This window comes from Juglans regia, chromosome 1 (assembly GCF_001411555.2).
Source record: "Juglans regia cultivar Chandler chromosome 1, Walnut 2.0, whole genome shotgun sequence".
NCBI classification, from domain to species: domain Eukaryota; kingdom Viridiplantae; phylum Streptophyta; class Magnoliopsida; order Fagales; family Juglandaceae; genus Juglans; species Juglans regia.
In genome coordinates this window covers 6399003-6421226 of record NC_049901.1, presented here as the reverse complement: position 1 = coordinate 6421226, position 22224 = coordinate 6399003, and the positions used below count along the sequence as shown (strand labels likewise).

At 32.0% G+C, this 22224-nt stretch overlaps 2 protein-coding genes across 2 annotated transcripts; one reads left to right on the top strand and one right to left on the bottom strand.

Annotated features, from left to right (window-relative positions):
* Positions 1 to 2951: 2951 nt before the first annotated feature.
* LOC108988074 (homeobox-leucine zipper protein ROC8) lies at positions 2952 to 7550 on the top strand. Its single transcript, XM_035683165.1, has 10 exons — positions 2952 to 3079; positions 3689 to 3806; positions 3893 to 4084; positions 4237 to 4707; positions 4816 to 4917; positions 5033 to 5236; positions 5834 to 6014; positions 6119 to 6390; positions 6501 to 6590; positions 7064 to 7550. Exons 1-10 carry the CDS (start codon positions 2952 to 2954, stop codon positions 7445 to 7447), a joined length of 2142 nt encoding a protein of 713 aa, XP_035539058.1. The 3' UTR covers positions 7448 to 7550.
* A 720-nt stretch (positions 7551 to 8270) lies between these two features.
* Positions 8271 to 15341, bottom strand: LOC108988189 (UTP--glucose-1-phosphate uridylyltransferase). Its single transcript, XM_018961340.2, has 20 exons — positions 15047 to 15341; positions 14810 to 14857; positions 14415 to 14506; positions 14196 to 14286; positions 13489 to 13549; positions 13328 to 13405; positions 13187 to 13237; positions 13007 to 13080; positions 12300 to 12372; positions 12137 to 12194; positions 11912 to 12024; positions 11583 to 11615; positions 11180 to 11232; positions 11039 to 11114; positions 10902 to 10958; positions 10731 to 10814; positions 10533 to 10631; positions 10345 to 10449; positions 9195 to 9266; positions 8271 to 8637 (listed from the first exon to the last, which is right to left on the bottom strand). The coding sequence occupies exons 1-20, from the start codon at positions 15118 to 15120 to the stop codon at positions 8611 to 8613; spliced, it is 1419 nt and encodes a 472-aa protein (XP_018816885.1). The 5' UTR covers positions 15121 to 15341; the 3' UTR covers positions 8271 to 8610.
* Positions 15342 to 22224: the final 6883 nt, after the last annotated feature.

The window sequence follows — 22224 nt, the reverse complement described above, 5'->3', positions numbered from 1 at the left end:
ACATACAAATGTCCGAGAGACGAACTCTTATTTTTATTTTAATTAACAATAAGGAAATCAAAAAGGAAAGTAGTAAGATAGATGCGAAAAATAATGAATTACAGTTTGGATCCACTCCGATAAATTTTGAAATCTGTGACGGCCCGTGAAAGCAACACATTTGTCTCTTTTTAACCACAAATGTCATATCTGAAAGGTCTAGTGGTGGCGAGTCCGGTGATATAGTGTGTGTGTGTGTGTGTCAAGAAAAGGTGCCGGAAGGAGTGGTGCGTGAGGACCACAGGGGGTGATTTTTGCAAAACCACCACTTTTCTCCGAATGATTTTCGACCTATGAATCTGCTTGTACCACACGTGTCTCTCGGGAGTTCTCGAAAAGTTGTAGATCTGTATTTTTCAAATTTGAAGAAAGTAAAAGAAACATTGGTAGATAAGGTGGGTGAATAGAGGAATGAGGGAATAAGAGGGAGGAGGAGGAGGAAGCTGATGCCTCATCTCCCTCCGACAAAAATAAGATCTGAAACCCTAAATTTTTTACTAATATGGTATTTCGAAAGCGTTACTATGCTCTATTTGTTACCTTATTTAGCTTTCTATATCGGGCATGATTTGCCCCTCTAACAAAGACATGGTTGTCACCCTGAAATTGATGAATATATTGGATATATATCTCGTTAATGATTGATAAACCTCGTGATCAGAGATACTTTTAAATATACGTTAATGATAGGATCCTCGATAGTCTCGCACATTTTCTTGATATATTTTACAAAGATTAATTATGCACTCGTAATCATTTTTATAATATTTTATAAAATCATATTTTAAATTGAGAGTATTTTTATGCAACGATATTATTTTATAAAAATAGCCCTTAGTTATAAAAATGATTATATATTTGTGACCTTATTTAACTTTTTGTAACTTTCTATATCGGTAATGATTTGTCCCTTTATTAAGTCATAGACGTCATGTGGCTGATTCAAAAAAGAATTAGATTTAATTTAAACAATATTAAGAAGCTTTATTTTTTTAAAAGTTTAATGTAACTATAAAATCCCGTTTGTCACATTAAGGTGGCAAATGATTATCCACTTAATAATATAGGAAAACCGATTATAGAGTTTCAATCCATAAATAACAACATTGATAACAACAGTGCAAATTTAGCCAATTAAATAAATTAAGAACAAACATGTAACCTATATATCCATGCCAATATTAATTGCGCAATTCAAAACTCAATAGATGTTGTCACATCCTACTTTAGAATTGATTTAAGAGAAATGATACTTGCAGTCGTGAGTGTGCAAGTATCGTATATTCATTTTAAAAAAAGTAAATAAATACAGGACTCACATGAAAAGAAATTAATTTTTAATAGTGGATTATATTCTTTTTCAAAACGATTGTACAATACTTACGTATTTTACGACTGTATATAATATTACTCTTAATTCAATATTTGGGAGTTGGTATTGGGCCTTCATGTGAGGAATAGTACTACTTAATCCGTACAAAATGAAAATAAAATTAATTTTTGAGTAACACAGATCTCTCTGACTTGATGCATACAGAAATTAGAATTAGGAATATTTGTTTATTTGTTCGTTTAATTTCCTTAAATATTCCGAGTTTAGATGGAACTTGTCAAAACATATGGCTATTCTGCCTCATTAGGCAAAAAGAAAAAGAAAAATATGGCTATTTTGCTTTAATTGCGCAATAAATATGGTGACTTGGCACTTACACCATTAATAAACCATGCAGTCCGACAGAAGAGAAAAGAAAGCATGCAAGAAAGTTCGACCCCCAACAAAGTTTTCCTTCCTTTTATGGTTCAAACTCTAGAATGTTTGAGACAGAGAGAGACGGATTAACCTAGACGGCCGAGTAGTATAAAATTATCAGTTGCAGATGGTGTATCTGGACCGTCGGATCTGATTCTTAAGTGGGACCTAACAAACGGGTCTCCATTTTCCTCTTGCAGTACTAGAAAGTAGAAAGTAGCCAAAAAGAATATCGACGTGTCAAGGCAAAGGGAAAGATACTAAGATGAAAAGGCACTGAATTCTTCCCAACGAAGATACACAGGAAGGACCTCGTGAGAGAGGTCGAGATTAGGATAAGTTTGAAAGGTGAGATAAAAATTTTGTATTTTATTTTAATATTTAAAATATTATATTTTAATATTATTATTGTATTGAGATTTGAAAAAATTGAATTAAAATTTAAAAAAGTTGAATTATTTATTATATTTTGTATAAAAATTTTAAAAAAATATAATGATAAAATAAGATAAGATAAAAATTTTGTATCTCATTTTATAATCACGTTTACTGTTTTTTCCTTTAGTTTTTTTTTTAAATAATAATAATAATAATAATAATTTTCTGCATTTGGCAGCTTTGTTGCACCGCATATCTCACTCCCCTCGATTTTCGCCGACTTTTGCTAGTGTTTTAGCTGTTACTTGGGTGTAGTAGTTCATTATCTCGTGCTATTGTAAAAATGAAAATACTTTAATTATAAAAGATTATATAAAATAAATTTATAAATTAAAATATATAAAATTATAAAATTACTTTTATTATAAAATAGATCTAATAGATTTTATATAACCACATCAATTTATAGATTTATTTTATATAATTTTTTTATTTCTATAACAGTTATTTTATCAAAAACCAAGATTTCCCACTAAACATTTTACTCAAAAAAATCCAGCCTCAGCTCTCCCTCTCTCTCCCTCCCTCTATTGGGTTAGTTTGGTGTCAATTTGCTGTCCTTTTATGGAGTTGACATGTGAGACGCCCTATACGTTAGGCAGCTCTACGTTCTTATGAATAGCATATAGGAATACAAGTTTTACATATATTATATATACCATAAGAATTCAGGAGAGAGCTCTAGTGGTATTAGGTGGTACTGTTGCTTTACTGTGGCTGAAAAATGGATTTACCGATGGGAAATGGTGGTGGCGTCGGCTCAGGGGATGAACAAGAAGCTGCTTCCAATACTCGGAAGGGGAAAAAGTCCTACCATCGCCACACTGCTGAACAAATACAGCAACTTGAAACGTGAGAATTAACTTTGACTCATTATCAGGAGGATGTCCATGTTTTGTCTTTTGTGCATGGCCTTTTTTTGTGGGGAGGGAGGGCCAACTCTGATCGTTTTTTCTTATTTGCTGTCATTGCAATGAGGGTGTTCCATTGACGAACCCACTGCTGGTTATGGTTATTGTGTTTGCATGTTAACTTTTAGAAATGGTGTTTGATGTTATGATCCAGGGGATAGTTATGTTTTGCATATCATAAATATGAGAGTTTTTCCTTTCATTCCCCATTGAAAACGGGGTTCTCTCTGATATTTGATGCCAAACTTCCCCTGTTTTCTTCTTGTTCTTCTGCTTTCATTTTATTCGTGCGTGAGCCTCCATGATGTTTCCGGTATCTTTTTTTCTGTATGATCTATGTTTTTAGTCTATCATAAATTGATCTTTGATTGAATTGCCTAGTTTATAAGGCTCAAGGATAGTTTTTGGGCATTCCATAATGCTTTCGATATGTATTTTCTTATCTTTTCTTGGATGGCTCATATGATTTTGTCCCTTTATTATACGGTCTTTTCCCATATACTTTTCGCTCTCTCTAATGTCAATGGGTCTTTCTATTGCTGAGATGAAGATTCTTCAAGGACTACCCGCATCCGGACGAAAAGCAGCGGCGTCAGTTGAGCAGGAGGCTTGAGCTTGAACCCAAACAGATCAAATTCTGGTTTCAAAACAAAAGAACTCAGACAAAGGTTTTCTCTCCTATTCCCACTTTAACGGTTTTGTTTTAGTGAAAACCTCAGTGATGGTGAATCATCCATGTTTTCATATTATTCAGGCTCAACATGAGCGAGCAGATAACAGTGTTCTACGGTCAGAGAATGATAGAATCCAATGTGAAAACGTTGCAATCAGAGAGGCACTGAAAAATGTGATTTGCCCAGCTTGTGGAGGTCCACCCTTTGGAGAACATGAACGGCGACTAAGCCTACAGAAACTGCAGCTGGAAAATGCCCAATTGAAAGAAGAGGCAAGTTTTAATTGCTGGGACTTCAGCCTTTTTTCTGCTTACAAGTCTCACTAATTAGTAATCAAACCTTTTCAGCTTAAATAATTAATTTGATTACTTCTTGGGACTTGGAAGATTCACTTTATTGATGTTCACTTAGAAATGTTTTGCAGCATGAAAAGGTATCCAACCTTCTTGCCAAGTACATTGGCAAACCAATCTCCCAATTCGAATCGCTGATCCCTATGGTTCCTAGATCTTCACTGGGTTTCTCTCCTGGAACTTCCATGAACCAAAGACTGGGAAATCCTGCTCTTGATCTAGACCTTAGTTACAGTCCTGCAAGTTCTAATAATACTGCGTTTCTATACCAATTAAAAGGAATTCCAAACATGGAGAAGGCTCTTATGTTGGAGACTGCTGCTGGTGCCATGGATGAATTAATTAGGCTTCTGCGAATCAACGAGCCTTTGTGGATCAAGTCCTTGGATGATGGGAGATATGTTCTTCATCATGAAAGTTATGGAAAGCTATTTCCTACGATTAATCACTTCAGGAATCCCAGTGCTCGCGTGGAGTCCTCGAAAGATTCAGATATTGTGACCGTGAGCGGAATGCACTTAGTTGAGATGATTTTAGATTCAGTCAGTGCTCATGACTCCTTTTCATATGTCCTATGATGTTAAATCGAACACCAAGTCTTCATATTCCTGGAGAGTTGCCAAATTTAAACAAAGGATTTGATTTTGCAGGAGAAATGGGTTGATCTCTTTCCCACAATCGTTACAAAAGCAAAGACAATTCAGGTGCTTGAAACAGGAACATTAGGAAATCGAAGTGGTTCCTTACAGCTGGTAGGAGTCTTAGAATCCAGATTTTATTCCATACTCTTCTGTGTTGTTTTCTTACAGTTTTCTTTTTTCTTTTTAATAAAATGTTGGGTCATACAAGTCAAGAGGTTAAATGCAGATGTATGGAAAAATGCACATTCTTTCGCCTCTGGTGCCACCTAGAGAATTCTACTTCCTTCGCCATTGTCAACAAATTGAACTAGGTCTGTGGGTGATAGTGGATGTCTCTTATGATTGCTCATTACAGAATATTCCCCCTTCCTGCTCTTGGAGGTTCCCCTCTGGATGCATGATTCAGGAAATGCCCAATGGATGCTCCAAGGTCAGTGACTTACAAATCTCAAATAATAACCTGTTAAATTGGTTTTGCACCTAGTACCACTAAGAACTGGATGTTTGACATGGTTTTGAGAATGTGCAAGTATGATGCGAAAGGCTTGTGACGTGATTGGCATATCCCCCAACCCCCAAAATGGAGGTCTGGAGTTTGAAACCCCCTGCCCCAAATGTGTATATATATATATTAAAAAAAAAAAAAAAAAGGAATGTGCAAGTATGTTTGTTGCACAATTATGCAACATGGGCTGTCATCATGTTTATCTAGAAACACTATCCGCTTTCTATGAAGGTGCCTTCTGCCTACAGAAGCCAAATTCAGATGGTGAATGTGAGAAGATAAAAAATGAAAAATGCAAGGGAACTAATCACAAGATCAAAGCAGCCAACGACTTGACTCTTGTTGATAAATAGCTTCTGGATATCCTTATGGCAACAATAGTCCCATACCCATTCTTATTGTCATGACATATTGCATTTCATTACTTATGAACTTATTTTTGGTTGTATCGAACAGTCAGTCATGTTTCTTATATCAGACAAAGTTCTGATCTCAGAGACCAATTTGTATATTAATTAACAGGTTACTTGGGTAGAGCACGTGGAAGTGGATGATAAAAACCAAACTCATCGACTCTATAGAGATCTCATATGTGGTAGTCTTGCTTATGGAGCAGAACGATGGATTGTTACTCTTAAGAGGATGTGTGAGAGATTTTCTTACTCCAATGGAGAAATTACACCTAGTCATGAACTTGGAGGAGGTACTCTTCATTAGAAGCCCTCTCATGTCTCTCACATGCATGCCTTCTCTCTTATCCACCTTCGATTGACTATGGTTTTCGTATTAATGTTGCCCATTGTTCAGAGTTTAGTTCGCCTGAAGGTAGGAGGAGTGTCATGAAGCTTTCACATAGGATGGTGAAGAATTTTTGTGGAATCTTGAGCATGTCAGGTAAACTGGATTTTCCTCATCAATTATCTGAACTCTACAACAGTGGGGTTCGAGTATCGGTTCATAAGAGTAGAGAACCAGGCCAGCCCGGTGGGATAATAGTCAGTGCTGCTACCTCTCTTTGGCTTCCCCTACCACCTCAGAATGTCTTTGATTTCATCAGAGAAGAGAAAATGCGAGTTCAGGTGAACTATATAAGTTTCATATAATTGATATTTCTGTCAGTACTTAAAAAAGAAGAAGTTACACACATTTTGAAGCAACATAACTTGTGTTGTATTCGTTTGTCCATCAGTGGGATGTCCTCTCCGATGGAAAACCAGTGCATGAGATTTCACGCATTTCAATTGGAGCTCATCTGGGGAACTCTATTTCCATTATTCAGGTACTTCTTTTGCTTTTATTACAGTTCATATACGTGAAAACCAAACTCTGATAATTCAACTTTTACTAGTAGTTGAAGAGAAATATTTTAATCACAAAAGGATTATACAAAAGTAAATCCACAAACTGACGTGGCTTAATGCAGTACGTCAGATTGTAAAGTTACTTTTAGTGTACAATAGATCTAACAGATCACGCAAAGTCACGTCAGTTTGTAGGTTTACTTTTGTGTGATCTCTTTGTGTCTGTAACAGTTCTCGTAGTTGAATTGCCAAAAAATTTTCAATGGAATATTTGGATATGGGAACTGGATCATATACTAAACTGTACTGCAGTATCATTGGCATATTTCTTAGATCATCTGATATTTTTTCTGAATCTTTTTTATATTTACATCTTTGCTATTTATTCCCTGCATTCGGATTGGTGCTTCAAGTTAAAGTAACATCCGTGTGAATGGTTTGTGTGAAGCAGCCTTTTATCCCAGCTGAGAGCAACATGTTGATGCTTCAAGAGAGCTGGATAGACAGTTTGGGATCCTTAGTAGTCTATGCTCCAATTGACATGCCGTCCATCAGCATGGCCATGAGCGGCGAGGACCCTTCAAACATACCAATACTTCCATCGGGGTTCGTAATCTCCAGTGATGGCCATCCTGAAACTGGAAGTGCGGGCGCTTCAACAAGCAAAAATGCTGGGATGTCTGGTGGTTCACTGCTTACAGTGGCTTTCCAGATATTGGTATCAAGCCCCTCTTCGAAGCAGTTGAATATGGAATCCGTGGCAACTGTCAACACTCTAATCAGCTCCACTGTTCAGAGAATAAAGGCTGCTTTGAATTGCTCTGGCTTGGATTGACCAGTTTTTGTGATTTGTGTGCTGCTGTTAAACTTTGAGTTGAGAGACAATATGGTGTGTTTTCTTTTCTTTATTTGTTGAGTAATTTTACATATAATCGTGAAGTGCGTTATCACCGTATAAATGCTGTGAAAAAAAGTGAGATTTATTATGAAAAAATTAATTTTTTATGTGGGTCTCATATTTTATTTATTTTTTTCAAAACAATTACGCAACAGTCGCATAATTCACGATTGTAAATATCTTTTCTCTTATTTATTTCATCTTTTTCGGCCAATAGACAATTGTTTAATAAAAGTAAACTTGTTTTTTATACAAAGTGGATATCATCCATAGATTTTGAACTATTTATTTCCTTGATTTGATGTAACTCCCTTTTGTAGTTTTGTTACATCCTTTTGGATATACTTTAAGCTATTTTATTTTCGCCTTTTATCCATTTTGGTAAACCACAAAAATATATATTCCACCATTTGATGATCCAAAACTGAAGAGTGATACATGTATCATTATCAACTCAACGCAGGAGACCCGATTCACTTTTTCTTTTTTCTTTTTTTCTTTTTTTTTATTTTGAGTTTTTCTCGAATAGTAGAGGCCCCTTAACTATCGATTGGCCCAAAAACCATTACGTGGGAAATGGCTGAAACTCTCAATTTTGATGAACGATTTGAGCCAGGTAGCATTGGTGAGACACGAACCATTTAGTTGGGTGGGCAAAAACAGAAATTGGTGAGAAGGATCGCTAGCCTCTAAAATTCCAAATTAATAATCTAATGGGTGAGCAAAATTGACCGAGAGGCAGACTTTTTGAAAGATAAGGTGGTTCAATAATCATAATAATAACTAAAAGAGAACATCATCATCTGACTATGCTCCATTAGCATATCAGACATTTTTACACAAGCAAACGCTTATTTATTACTCGGCAACACCTTTTTGATCAGCAATTGTTATCACACAAAATATTACTGGTAATATATGTGCTGGTCATGAAAAAAAGAAACCTCATTTTTTAAGCTTGCTTACTTTTCTATGCTCCGCATCAAACTTTCATTCAGGAAACAAAAAGGTAAGTGATAGATATTACACAGCGCATTGTAGAACAAAAAGAAAGATCTTGGCTGAAAGCACACTCCCCAATACTTTTCAAATCAACTTGCCTAGAGATCCTCAGGGCCGTTGATTTCCTGCACATGGAAGTTATATAGCTCGGTCTAAAAAAAGAGTTACGATACAACGCAACATATTTTCACAATGAATAATGATTCAGAAATAACACATTTCACAATAATATTGTAAGATAAAAATATTTTTATAGAATGACAGCACTTTATATTATAAAGTATCTTACAAAAATGAGTAATGATATAAACACAAAACATTTTCACAATACATTTCATAACAATATTGTAAGATGAGGATATTTTTGTAAAATGACGTTACTTTTATAATGTGTTTTATAAAAATGAGTAATGATACACACAATATATTTTCACAATACATTTCACAACAATATTGAAAAATAAGGATATTTTTTGTAAAATGACGTTACTTTTATAAGGTGTTTTGCAAAAATACATTTCATTTAAAACATAGCGTGTAAAGTGTTGTGATAAATATTGTGCATAAATCATTTTTCAAATAGAATATATAATAATACACACAACATTTTCGCAATTCATTATTTGATATACCCCCCTCACGGTTTGATATAGCCATATAGGTTTAGCCCTTTTTCTTTTACCTTGTTTTCAAGCACAGTTCCATCAGGGATTTCCAACTTCACCCCAGGTTTTGCTGCGATGACCACTTTCCCCTTCAAAATAAAACCAAAGTGATGGAAAAAGTTAGTTACCAACAATTTTTGTGGACAAGTAAAGGACGGTGCTACAGTCACCGACAAATTCTACCGAGAACTTGTCCCGACAAGGCCACTTGGCCTTTTATATCTTTAAATATTTTAAAAAAAAATCACATCATTAAAAAACACTTTTTTAATTATTAAGTAAAAAAAAGAAAAAAAAAGAGAGTATCGGAACCCACTGTCGGGACATGTCATCGGGGACACCAAGCATTTTCCGTAAGTAAAAGATCCAAGCAAAAGGCAAGTAAAATAAAATAAAAATATTAAAAAAAAATTACAACAAACCCATGCATGGACCATTCCAATCACTGACAAACTATTCCGGTAAATTTGATATCTGCTTACGCCTATATCGTTCATAGAAATAAAATAAAGAAAAAAAGGTTTGGCATATTGATTTTGTAGTATTTACTTCCGCAGCCCAACTAAAAACGTTATTTTACAGTGTTAAGACTCCAAGAACTAGAGGAAGAAAACAGATGAACTCGTTATATTGGCTTACTATATAAACATATTTTGTTTTCGATATTAACTAACGTACTGAGTTTTAAAACCATCCCTAATACTTTCCAAAGGAGGCAGCACCATTCGAACAAGAGTTTATTGGCTTGGCTCATGTTACAAAACCAATTAATGAAATTAAAAGGATGGAGAAAAGACATGTACACGAGACAATTATGACATAAGATGGGGCATGCTAGTGTGGCAATTAGGAAGGGTAGGGGGAGGTGAGGTGGATACGTAGTGCGTCCACAAAACTTTGGGGACTTCTTTTTTCTTTTTCAAAACTTTTTTTATCAGTTTACTTTGGGGACTTCTTTCTTTTTGGAAATGGTGCTGTTTGGTGGGGTAAAAATATAGGGAAGTTTTTATTTAGTGATCAACAACTAGAATTTGTCACAAGTTTTTATGCCATCAACTCCATGAGTCAAAATTGCAAATGAATTAGACTGATTTCATAGACACTAAATCCCAAAAATATCAGCCAAAGGAGGTGGGAAACTGTCAACAATGAGAGTACGTGTAATACCTTGAGAGTAACACCAGTACCAAACCAAACATCACCAGTCACCTTAAGGCTATCAAGCCCAATGATACTAGGAATGGATTTGAATCGATTCAAGAAGTTGCCAACCTGTTAAGGAAATGAAAAAATCACTATCAATATCAAGAAGCTATATGCATCTAACGACACCAGAACACTGCAATGATTTTCACCTTCTTAAATTCAGGCCCCAATTCAATAGAAGGGTTTGCAGGATTTGACCTAGCTTTATTCCGGATAATAAAGCCATCCTCCAAAATATAGAGATCGGACTGTTCTAAGAAAGAAAGATGAAAGGAAAAAATCTGTTAGACAAACCTCAAATCAGTCTTCAAGACCTTATCATTCCTAATGTCACAGAAGGGGCTAACCTGGACAAGAAGCAAATCTGAAGTGGCCTTCACTGGAAGGAATCGAGACCGAGGTACATTGCTACCAATAGCATTATCAAAGAACTGGTTGACATGAGATGGAAAAGGTAACAAGATCAATTTTTTACTTTTAAAAACATCTTGGAAATAAGATTATTGTATACTAAGTACCCTAATTGCTGCACCAGCTGCAGTTTCCAGCTGAAGAACTTTGATTCCTTCCACTTCCTACATACACAATTTTAATTTTACCAGTTCAGAAATCCACAGAACAAATAGAACACCGCTGTAAGAAAAATCAAATTTACCTTCGGATTTGGTATAATCTCCATCTTTAATGCATCGGCTTCCACGAGCCTCTTAATTGCTTTCAAATTAGCCCACCTGTGTAAAATGAGATTAGTACCCAATCCAGGTATGTTAATAGCACTTAGGCCAACGTGACTTACAAATTATTTGTATTGAAAATTTTGAACTTCTCTATTGACTTGAATTCATTGACCTGTTTCAAGGAGACCACATCAAGTCAACCATAAACTTGCCAAAGACAAACTCCACATCAATTTTAGATAGCTGACAACCTAAAAATTGCCAGAAAGATAATAACGACCCACTCTTCTAGTTGATTGGTGGAAACAAAGACATGGATTTACACAAAACAACTTACAACCATTGGCCTGATACTTCAATTTCTTCCTAAAACTCCTTTTCACTATGGGTAAACAGAAGTAAACTCTTTTCTGCTTATGGGGTTGATTCCCTTACTATTAGGAGTACTTATAAATAGCTATTAGTTGCACTAATTATCAGAAAAGTGAGGAAGAACCGGAGAACAATAGAAGGGAAACTTACATGTTCATCAGGAACCTGTGCTATTTCGAGAAGCTGCATCAGGTAAATTAAGGAAGAATGTCATTAGATGCCATTTTTTTAATAAAGAAACACTTGAATATATTATAGTCATCTATAACTCTACTATGTACTATACGCTAGAAAATTGTAGCAAGAATTGGTATCTTAAGGCGGATGCTGATTGGCTACAAGTATATGCATGATTTAAATTTCTTTGGAATCTATAGCTGATCATCCACAAGAGAGATTGTAATTGGAAGTAAAAGGTAAGTTGTCTATCTTTCAGAAAATGATACTGAAGTGAAAGAGGCAAGTCCACATTTATATACCTGAACTCTTCCCTCGTAAGAAATGAGTGTACCACCCTTCACATCAGCCAAGGTTTTGGGTGTCACTTCCATGCAGTATTCATTCTTGTTGTGGACCAAATGATTCAAGATTTCTAAGAAATCCAGTTAAGAAAATAACGGCAGCAGAAAGGATTTGTTCTACATGCACTATTATAAAAACATTGCTAGAAACAAAAGTTTCAATGAAAACCAATGACAGGATACTCAAGTCGACAACAGCACCCAAGTTGTCTGAGTTGGCAACAAACACATACTCCTTACCCTGAATAAGGGACAAAAAAGAAATTCAGAAAAGGATAAAGCTTATAAGTATGCATGCATCAATCAACATTCAGATGATCACTAAATAATACATCATAGTGCCAACCTGTGATAACAGTGCATCAAGTTTGCCACTGTTCTTCAAGGATGGGAACACATCACCATGGCCAGGAGGATACCTTCATGCATATGGTAGTCATGAGTGTAAGGAAAAGAATGATCTTATTTAGGTTGAACAAGCACAACTAAATAAAATAATAAATAAATATAAGAATTCCACTACTCTTGACACACTCTCTCTCCAATCAAAGCAATCAAAGCAGAACTAGAAACTGAAGCATATAGTGAGTGCAACATGCTTTCTGCAAAGGTGAAAATACTGGAAAAAAAATCTTAAAAATTAACAATTTATATAAATGACAATGCAAGTGATCCGTAGATCTTCAAAATTTTCTTGGCTTAGATTGACCAAAAGACTAGTTCAAAAGCATTTAATGGGTCATAACAGACTGTAAATTTATTTCATATTGTTACATTTTTATTTGAACATACAAAACCCTTTCCCAGGAAACTGCATGAATAATTTGCTACAGTATGCCCTCTTAGAGTCAATGTTCTTCGACTCATTTGTTTCCACATATTCCACCCTTCCAAGAAAACAACTACAATCTCTCATTAATCATATTTTTATATTTTCATCTCAGAGTAACGAAGTAATTTGCATGTATTTCAAGTAGCACGTGATAATTTTGAGGAGCGGTAACATGTGATGATAATAGATAAGCCAAATAATGAAATTAAAAATATAAATACCATCCATCCTTGCCAGTCTGTCCTTTGCTTGGCAGTGGACTAAAGTCATCAACAACGAGACGGGGATACTGGCTCTGTGTAAATCCACATATTCAATATGATGTATGAGTTGTCATTTTGCATTTCCACTAATCCGAAAGTAGTTATTAAAGTGGCGTATTAAGAGTTAGTATTGCAGACCTGATTAAAAGTATGAATTTCAACATTTGAGCCAGAGTATTTTTCCACAATCTGAACTAGACAAAAAACTTGTTAGTTCATAAGGAACATCTAACCAAAACGAGATTATGGGATCAGTTAGTAAAAGTAGAGATGATATACCTTCGATGTATCATCGTGAGTGTTGAATGAGTTCATTAAAAGCAAGGGAACATTGCATCCATATTTTGAATTGAGATTCTATAAACAAAGGGAAGCAAGCATTAGTTGCAAGCCAATATATCACCGCAAAAAAAGGTGCAGCAGAAAAGGCCAACTCTAACCTCAATCTGGATAACAATTAAGTCGAGAAATGTCAACCCATTCCGAACTTCAATGACAGACCTGCATTTCAAGCATTTCAATTATACTCGCGTTAAAATAAATGTATCAAAATGGTAAGTTCAGGGGAAAACACAACACAGTCAACAGGATGTTAACTCAGCAGGTGAAAAGCATACCACCAAGAAGTTGAAGCTTAATTACCATATGTAAGGCTGGAAAAAAAATGGAAACCTTACACAATAAGCAAATTGAAAAAAAGACTACTGGTGTGCAACAAGAAGGGGTGTAGCCAGAATAAGCAATAGTATCCTTAGTTTTTAACTGGAGAATTCTTATGTACAATGCATGCAAAGAGTAAATGAAAAAACTTAAAAAACATAAGCAGTATGATTTTATCTTAATAAAGTAGAAAAAAAAAACTTAGAATATTTCTTGCTTGTTTATCTTATTTCTCTTCACAAAATACATTTACTAATAGCTGAAAATAGTTAGCATCATTGATAGGATTCGAACTTCTAAAACAAAGAATAGAAACGCTCCACTCTGCTGTAAAGCTTCAGGTTATTTTTAGAACATTTACACAGAAGCTCACCAGAAAAACTGAAATCGCTGATAACCACAATTCTAATGGAGGCTTTCAGCCCTTACACAAATTAATAAGCAACAACAAGAACAAATGTATCGGAAGTTAGACTTAAATGCCTACTTGGGACCAGTACAGCCCATTGTTGTTCCCAGACCTCCATTGAGCTTCAGCACGACAAGTTTGTCCAACAGCTTCTTTGTCTCCACAGGATCTGCATCCATGCAGATGTTTAATAAACTTCCGAAACGTTGTTAAACAGTAAAAAGAAAGATAATATAATTGAAAATTTTCTCCAAAAAAAAAAAAAAGAGTTCGAAGAAGACGGTTAAGGATCGCTACCATTGGGAGTGGGTGCCATGCTCTCGTAAGGAACCACTACTTCATCCGTTGGGGTCTGGATCTTACTCCATTCCACGTGTTGCGCTTCGCCACTGTAACAAAGAATAAGTGAAAAGAATCCATTCTTTTAATCTTTGGTGGATGCAATAAGCGATCCGTTCGATTACATGTAAAATGTAGAACAGAAACAGAATCTAACATCGACGTCTCAGATATTTCCTTTTTTTTTTCTTCGTCATCTCAGATCTTTCATTACATAACAAGAATCGCATAATCAAAAAGGCATATCAGTAACCCTCTCTTGCATCGTTTTCTCGCCAACCAACCGAATACCACATAAATCGATATCAAATAAAAATCTACAAGAGTTCTGTAGAATACCACGCATAGCTTACCTGAGATAGCGAGCGACAAGGTTGATGAATCCATTTTTCTCGTTCTCGCTGCAAGACACGAATAGAAGTAATCAAAGAAAGAACCAGAAAATCAGATCCAATATCTAACACTCCAATGTAGACAGAAGACCCGAATTACAATCATAAAAAAGGAAAACGAATAAATTCTCTAGAACACGATCCGACAGAGCGAAAATGGGAATCGCGATGGTTGGGATTAAAAGAAGGAAAGAGCACCTGATCTGGCCGAGTCCAGCGACGGCAGACTTCAGGTTATTGAGCTTCTCGGCATCAGCAATCGCGGAAGCCATTACTCACAAACTCAAAGCTCAAAAGTAAAGTGGAAGATAGGAAGATCAGATAAAAGAAAAAGAGTGAACGGGAGGGAGAGGGCGTTTGTGTTCGTATATGATAGCGTTGAAAGCGAATATTTGGAGGAAAGTGTCCAAGGAAGTGAGAAAAAAAAAAAAAAAACAGAGGGGAGCCTAATCGTGGCGAAAGGTAACGGGTGCGGTGCTTGGAGTAGAAAGGCTTACGCCTACAAAAAATAATTAAAAAAGAAAATAATAATAAAAAGAGAAATAATAGTTTGAATAAGTAAGCGTTGTAATAATTTTTAAAAAATTAAATAAATATAGAATATACATAAAACTAAATTAATTTATTAATAATAAATTCTATTTTAATTTATTTATTAATAATAAACTCTATTTTCTTTTAAAGTGACTGTATAAAATTTGAACATTTCACTAATGTATACAATATTACTCTAATAAAAAAGGGGGTGTATAGTATGCTTACGGAGAGGAGAGAATATGCAACGGAATATAACGCTCTTTGGGATCGGCCCTCCAATCTTAGAAAAGAGTAGCGCCTATCTTACGCTATGGTGACACCTCACCCCCTTCTTCCATTCCTTCTTTCTAATTTTGGCTGAGCTCGCGCTTATGTCGTCGAGGAATGAGATTCTGTGTTTGTTGGATTTTAATAAACTTTCAGAGGCCTCGGGTCCCTTTTGCTATGCATCTACGGGTTTAACGGGTCTCGTGCACATTTCATCGAAGACACTACTGCGGGGAAGTTTATTCCTCGTGGTCAAACTTTTCAATTCATTTCATTTTATCTTATATTATTTAATTATTATAATTTTTTTAAATTTTTATACAAAATAAAATAAATAATTTAACTTTTTCAAATCTCATATGTAAAAATAACCGAAGCGACCCGTCAATCTACCGGTTACCAGCTGGTTGTTGGACCTAAAAATGTTAAAGTGAACAAATTTATGAATTTGGGCCCAAATAGGAAAGTTTGGGCCTTACATTTGTGCCTCTATACATTATATTAGGGGGCTGGGGACATTCGAGTCATCAGGCCCCAAAGTAAACATTAACATTAGTTCTTTTGAAAACAAAAATGTGCATGTATTTGTGGGTGATGAATAGTATAAAATGACGGTTGTTTTGTTGTCTCCGACTCTACATCTCTGTAAAGCATCGGCGTTTGTAACCAACTCAATCATTGGGTAATTGTGATTGAACAATTAACTTTAATCGTTTTAGAGTTGAAAATCGAACCGGTCGGTTCAGTTTTGGTCTGAAAATGAAACAATTAAATTTTTGTTTGTATAAAATCGACCGAATCGATTGATTAAGGTTGTGTTTGGGTGACCAAGTATCTTCAACACTTTTCAAGTATTCTCGTACTTTTGAAAATACTTCACATACCAAACAATTTAAAATACTCTCAATGGGACCCACAAACTAACTTCAATCTCTACTCATAACTATTCACAAACATTCTATAATACTTATCACTATTATATATAAATAAAAAATAAAAAAACTATAATATTTATCACTATTAAATATAAAAAAAAATTGTTATAATATATAAATAAAAAAAATCACTATAATATATAAATAAAAAATATTTATCAGTATTATATATAAATAAAAAATATTTATCAGTATTATATATAAATAAAAAATAAAATCACTATAATATTTATCACTATTAAATATAAATAAAAAAATCATTATAATATATAAATAATAAAAAATCACTATAATATATAAATAAAAAATAAAATCACTATAATATTTATCACTATTAAATATAAATAAAAAAATCATTATAATATATAAATAATAAAAAATCACTATAATATATAAATAAAAAATAAAATCACTATAATATATAAATAAAAAATATTTACCAGTATTATATATAAATAAAAAATTAAATCACTATAATATATAAATAAAAAATAAAATCACTATAATATTTATCACTATTAAATATAAATAAAAAAATCATTATAATATATAAATAATAAAAAATCAGTATAATATATAAATAAAAAATAAAATCACTATAATATATAAATAAAAAATCATTATAATATAATATTTATCACTATTAAATATAAATAAAAAATCATTATAATATATAAATAATAAAAAATCACTATAATATATAAATAAAAAATAAAATCACTATAATATATAAATAAAAAATAAAATCACTATAATATATAAATAAAAATATTTATCACTATTATATATAAACAAAAAATAAAATCACTATAATATTTATCACTATTAAATATAAATAATAAAATCATTATAATATATAAATAATAAAAAATCACTATAATATATAAATAAAAAATATTTATCACTATTATATTTAAATAAAAAATAAAATCGCTATAATATATAAATAAAAAATAAAATCACTATAATATATAAATAAAAAATAAAATCACTATAATATTTATCACTATTAAATATAAATAAAAAATAAAATCATTATAATATATAAATAAAAAATAAAATCACTATAATATATAAATAAAAAATAAAATCACTATTATATATAAATAAAAAATAAACTACTATAATATTTATCACTATTATATATAAATTAAAAATAAAATCACTATAATATATAAATAAAAAATAACATTACTATAATATTTATAACTATTATATATATATAAATAATATCATTATAATATTTATCACAATTATATATAAATTAAAAATAAAATCGTTATTATATATAAAAGTAAAATAAAATCACTACTATATTTATTAATATTAAAAAATCACTATAATAAAATCATTATAATATTTATTACTAAAAATAAAATCATTATAATATTTATGGGACCCACACATTTTTCAACTACCTACTCAAAAGTCAACAACTCAACATACTTCATACATCCAAACAACTCAAAATACTCTCAATGGGACCCACAAACTCACTCCAATCTCTACTCATAACTATTCACAAACATTCTCAATACTTCTCAATACTTTTCAACACCCAAATGTACCCTAAGTAGGAGAAAACTAGTCAAACCAATTACAGTCAGTTAAGCAATAACATGATCGGTAAGAATAATGCTATATACAATCGTAAAATACATAACAACCGTGTAATTGTTTTGAAAAAAAATATGATTCACTATTAAAAAATTATTATTTTTTATGTAGATCTCGTGTTTATTCATTTTTTTCAAAATAATTATACGACACTTACACACTTTACGATTATAAATATAATTTCTCAATCGGTAAACATGTATGGAAGTAATAGATATGATAAACTTCAAATATACTGCATATTGAATGATTCATATTGCAAAATGTCATAATCAAACATATATGGAAGGCAAGAAACAAAGTTAGGAAATCCAAAAAAATCAAAATCATATACGAGAGAGAGATATATGATGTCGGGTTGAGGTGGGTCTTACCGGTGGATAGTCTGAGAGATTAGAGAGACAAACGGCACGAAAAGGATAATAAATGCTGGAGGAAAAGGGAGCCTGCAAGAAGAGTTTACCTCTAACTAAAAACGGCGTCGTTCAACTTCGTTTCTGATTATTATTATTATTATTTTAAAACTAAGTTATAAAACCACGTTGTTTAACTCGCTAAGGTCAAATAAAGTTGCTTTATATAAGAATAAATAATATATATTATAGCAGTTCGTTCATCAGCTTGAACACGGTTAAAAACATGAGTAATGCTACTCATCATCTCAATTTTTATCATCTTTTTATCATTTTATAATGTGGTATTAAATGATTGGAGATTATTTATTATATTTTACTTGTAAACTTATCATTTAATACAACATCATGAAATGATGGAAGGATGATAAAAATTAGAATGATAAATAGATTTTTTATAAAAATATAACCAAACTGACCGACGTTGATTTTCATCGTTTTAGACCGTTGGGTAATCGATTCTCCATCAGTTTTGGCCAGTTCTGATTAGCGACGGTGAGTCCGGTGTTTCCTGTTCACCCTTAAATTGTTTTACCATCGCATATTTATACGAGACCAAATCAAAATACACTTTCGAGAGAAAATCAATAATTTAACTCTAGCATAAATTTAATTAATGACTCTGGATGGTACATCGTTTCATGCCTACTCGACTTATCTACAATCTAAATTTGCAATACAGCGTAATCCAAAAATAAAAATAAAAAATACATCAAACAACATGTATTTGAGGACTATCAACCTCTTTTACGAGCGCATTCGCGGGCCAGAGTTTAAAAAACTAACAAAATTATATGCAGAAAAATATCAAATACAATCATAAAGTATGCACTTTTATTGAAAAAAATAAATAAATATAAGATCTATATAAAAAATAGATATAGCTATTGAATATGCAAGTGTTGTACACTCTCATTGAACAAAATGGATAATTATAGGATCTATATAAAAAAATTATTTTTTTAATGATAGATTTTATATTTTTTTAAATAGAGTGTCCGACCGCTTGCACACTTTATGACCATATCCATCATTGCTCTTATATTTATAAACTCATATCTTGACACATCGAGACATGCCAGTGATGTTAAGGTTATAGAAACATTTTGGAGTCTCAAAACAAGTGAAATGTTGACACACTAGTTGGGTGATACTCAGAACCAGTCGAAACCGATCGATTGGGAGAGAGAAAATCTATAGTCTCGATCTCAATGTGCATCAGTTCAGTTCTTTGATCTACCATTAGTGTCTCTGTGACGGATGAGGGAAGCCGAATCGTCTGCCATGAGTCAGGAAAGAAGAGTTACAGAAGAGAAAACGGATAAGTGAGGAAGAAGAAGAAAATGGGGGTGTTTATTAATCTCATTCTGGAATGGCGCCAAACCGATCAACGATTTTGATAAAATATTGTCACTTATCGATCCGTTCCCTGCTCTGGCGGCTGGTCTAAGTCTGCACCAACCGATTTTATTGATTTTTGTACAACCCTACACACTAGATGTTTAGAGTAGCACAACCCAGACAAAAATATATTGTTTATTATTGTTCATATGAGCAGTAATGGACAATCAGTTTTGAAAAATGCTATATCTCTCGTTGGGAATTAGTAATGTATTTTGATGTGTTTTTTTAAGTTTTTCTTTAAATATATTTTTTAATAATATTAAATATTTTAAAAAATAAAAAATATCATAATATTATTAAAAAATATTTTCTTAATAATGAAGTAAAATAAAAAATTATAAAAAATATTTTTTTATGATTTTTTTTTTACTTCGTAATTAAAAAAGTGTTTTTTAATGATTTTTTCTTTTACATTTTGATTAAAAAAATGTTTTCTTAATAATATTCTAAATTTATTTTATTTTTTTAAAATATCTAAAAATATAAAAAAAATCTATATAAAAAATAACTTACAAAAATACATAAAAAAATAATACTATTATCCAACGGAAGCTCCCAGCGGGATGTAGCATGACCATCAGTTTTTTAGCCTTTCACTCATGTAATTTCCATGATGTCATCCACCAACATATCATTTGTACTTCTCTACTTAAAATTTTTTTTTTTTCCAAACTCTTGTGGAGCATTAGTATTAGTCTATGTATATGTATATGTAAAGTCATATTTGTATAATATGACCCTAAAATCTTTTACATTAACTTATACATATCTAAATATTTAGCTACCTATAAATAGTGCTTATCCAAATTTGGATAACCACTATTCACCCTACAAATCATATTTAAATAATTATTTCTTTCTCCTCCTACTCTCTCACACAATCCTTTCATTTTCTCTCTCATTCAACAACAAAACAAATATTCACTTGTACATTTATTTTATTATTATAATATATTATATATATATTTTTCATTTTATTATATTTTTAATATATTATTATTAAAAAATTATATTTTTTATTATTATATTTGTTTTATTAATGTCAAATATATGTAGTGGATGTTAATTGTAAAATATATATAAAAATATTGATTTTAGTAAAAAAGTAATAATAATAAAATAATAATATTTTATTTTATTTTGTCTCAAATATGTATAAATCAATATGAAAATTTTACTTAAATAACAAAATAAATATGTAAAAGAAATAATTTTACATATACATATCCATAAACCAATACTAATACTCTTATGGGGCTAAGGGTGCGTTTGGATGTTGAAGTGAGTTGAGTTGAGTTGAGTTGAGATAATAAAATATTATTATAATATTATTTATTATTATTATTATTATTTTAAAATTTAAAAAAGATGTATTATTTATTATATTTTATGTTAAAATTTTAAAAAATTATAATGATAAATTGAAATGAATTAAAAAAAAATTTTAGTTCCGCCTAAATATATCAGTCCAAGACACACCAAAGCTCAGTTCATGATAGAGCCTTCGTGAAGAAGCGAAAGGAAAAAGGAGGCGACAAGATAAGTCAGAGCAACAAAGCTAAAGAAGGGAGGTCAAACACGAAAAAAGTGAAGTGACATAAATTAAACATTTCTCACCGCTCTCAAGGCCCCAATAAAAGGGGATATAATTAAATGAGAAAGGGGATTCAAGAGAGATATCTTCTTTGAACCTCTCGACGAGAAGCTATATGGATATTATCTTTTTCAGATTAAAAGGATCTTCGATTTCTATTGTATAAAGAAAAACGAAAGATCATAAAAAATTATAAAATATTTTTATTATAGTAAATTTATCCACCAAATAATTGATAGATGTCTAATATTGAATTACGTAAATATAAGTGTCTCATTCTCTATTTATATTTTATGTATTATTATTTTATTTACTGATATAAATATACATATAATAACCGTATAGACGCTCCAAACTATTATTGTGAGCTTGAGACTGCTTTCTTGAGATTTGAGCCATCTACCTAAAGAGACTATTTCACCCGTTTCGGCCTGTTGGTCAATTTTTGTCATTAACATCCTTGTTTGAGCAAATAGAGTAATACTAAATATTTAAAGAAAAATAATTTTTATAATCTTTAAAATATACCAATTCCACGCATTTTATTTGAAAAAGAAAATATAGAGCTACATAAAAATTTCTTTTTAATAATGGACCTTATCTTTTAAA